Source organism: Sinocyclocheilus rhinocerous, unplaced genomic scaffold (genome assembly GCF_001515625.1).
Source record: "Sinocyclocheilus rhinocerous isolate Xijiao unplaced genomic scaffold, SAMN03320098_v1.1 scaffold1489, whole genome shotgun sequence".
Classification (NCBI taxonomy): Eukaryota; Metazoa; Chordata; class Actinopteri; order Cypriniformes; family Cyprinidae; genus Sinocyclocheilus; species Sinocyclocheilus rhinocerous.
This window is the reverse complement of record NW_015634472.1, coordinates 424031-425099: the sequence shown is the minus strand read 5'-3', so window position 1 is coordinate 425099 and position 1069 is coordinate 424031. Positions and strand designations below refer to the sequence as shown.

General features: G+C 39.8%; 1 protein-coding gene across 1 annotated transcript in view; it reads left to right on the top strand.

Moving 5' to 3' along the window:
* Positions 1–1069, top strand: part of thnsl2 (threonine synthase-like 2) — a 7208-nt gene that overhangs the window by 2830 nt on the left and 3309 nt on the right. Inside the window, exon 5 of the mRNA XM_016559556.1 lies at positions 755–903. Coding sequence (XP_016415042.1) covers positions 755–903 — 149 coding nt within the window. The remainder of the gene's footprint in view (positions 1–754; positions 904–1069) is intronic.

Sequence of the window (1069 nt, the reverse complement as noted above, 5' to 3'; positions counted from 1 at the left end):
TTTTAATCTCTAATGGTAATGCATGGAATTTACGGAAAACTCCACTAAATAATAGCGCTAAAAAGTGAGGGGCGTGGTGGGTTTTGTGCGATAGGCGCTACCGATGTCCGTCAATCTACTCCACAGCCAATCACGGGCCCCCTCCTAGCTCGGGCCCCGGGGCTTCAGCCCCGCCTAGCCCAATGGTTAATGCGGCCCTGCTTATGACTATAATTCTTTATTAATAGAATTGTATTTATTTATTTATTTATCCATTCATTTATTAAAAATTGAAATAATGCTGAAACAAGAATCACCTGTGAGAATAATGATAATTACAAAAAAAAAACAAAATCAAAACTTCCAGATTCATTACACAGTATTGAAAATTTGGGGTAAATGTGCTCAATTGGCATGAAAATAATCTCATGATACAAATCGCTTGATATCCTAAAAATAGGCTTCGTTTTCTTTATGCAAAATATCATTTCCGATTTCTTTCTTTTGATGTTTGGATGAAATTTGACTTTCACCCAAAGGTTTAGCTGTTTAAGGGTGAGTTTGAATTAGATGCTCTTATTGTCCACAGCAAGAAGTTTTGTAATATGTGGAGCTGTGCATGTTCCTGGATTTATTGTGAGCAGTTCATCTGTGATCATGTCCTTCTGGGTCTGAATGCTCCAGCCAAGCAGCTGCTATTGAGATGAATGTGAACAGAGAGTCCTGGTATGCTTGGGTTTTATGATTGTTCATCACTGACTGTGTGCTTGTTCAGCTGCATACATCATGAAGCTGATGGGAATCCCTCTGCGTCTCGTGGCCATGGTCAACTCCAACGACATCGTCCACCGCGCACTCCAGAGCGGAGATTTCTCTATGTCCGACTCCGTCAAGCAAACTCTTGCTCCTGCCATCGACATCCAGGTGCCGCTGCTCTCAGTGGTTTATTTGTGTTCATGCACAAACTTACTGAAGACAAGTAAACAGTCATGAATTACAATAGAACAAAGAAATTGACCTACAAACACTTAGAAAGCACTGAATAAGAAATATATTGTATAAAATAAATAGACTGAATAGTCTTCACTGT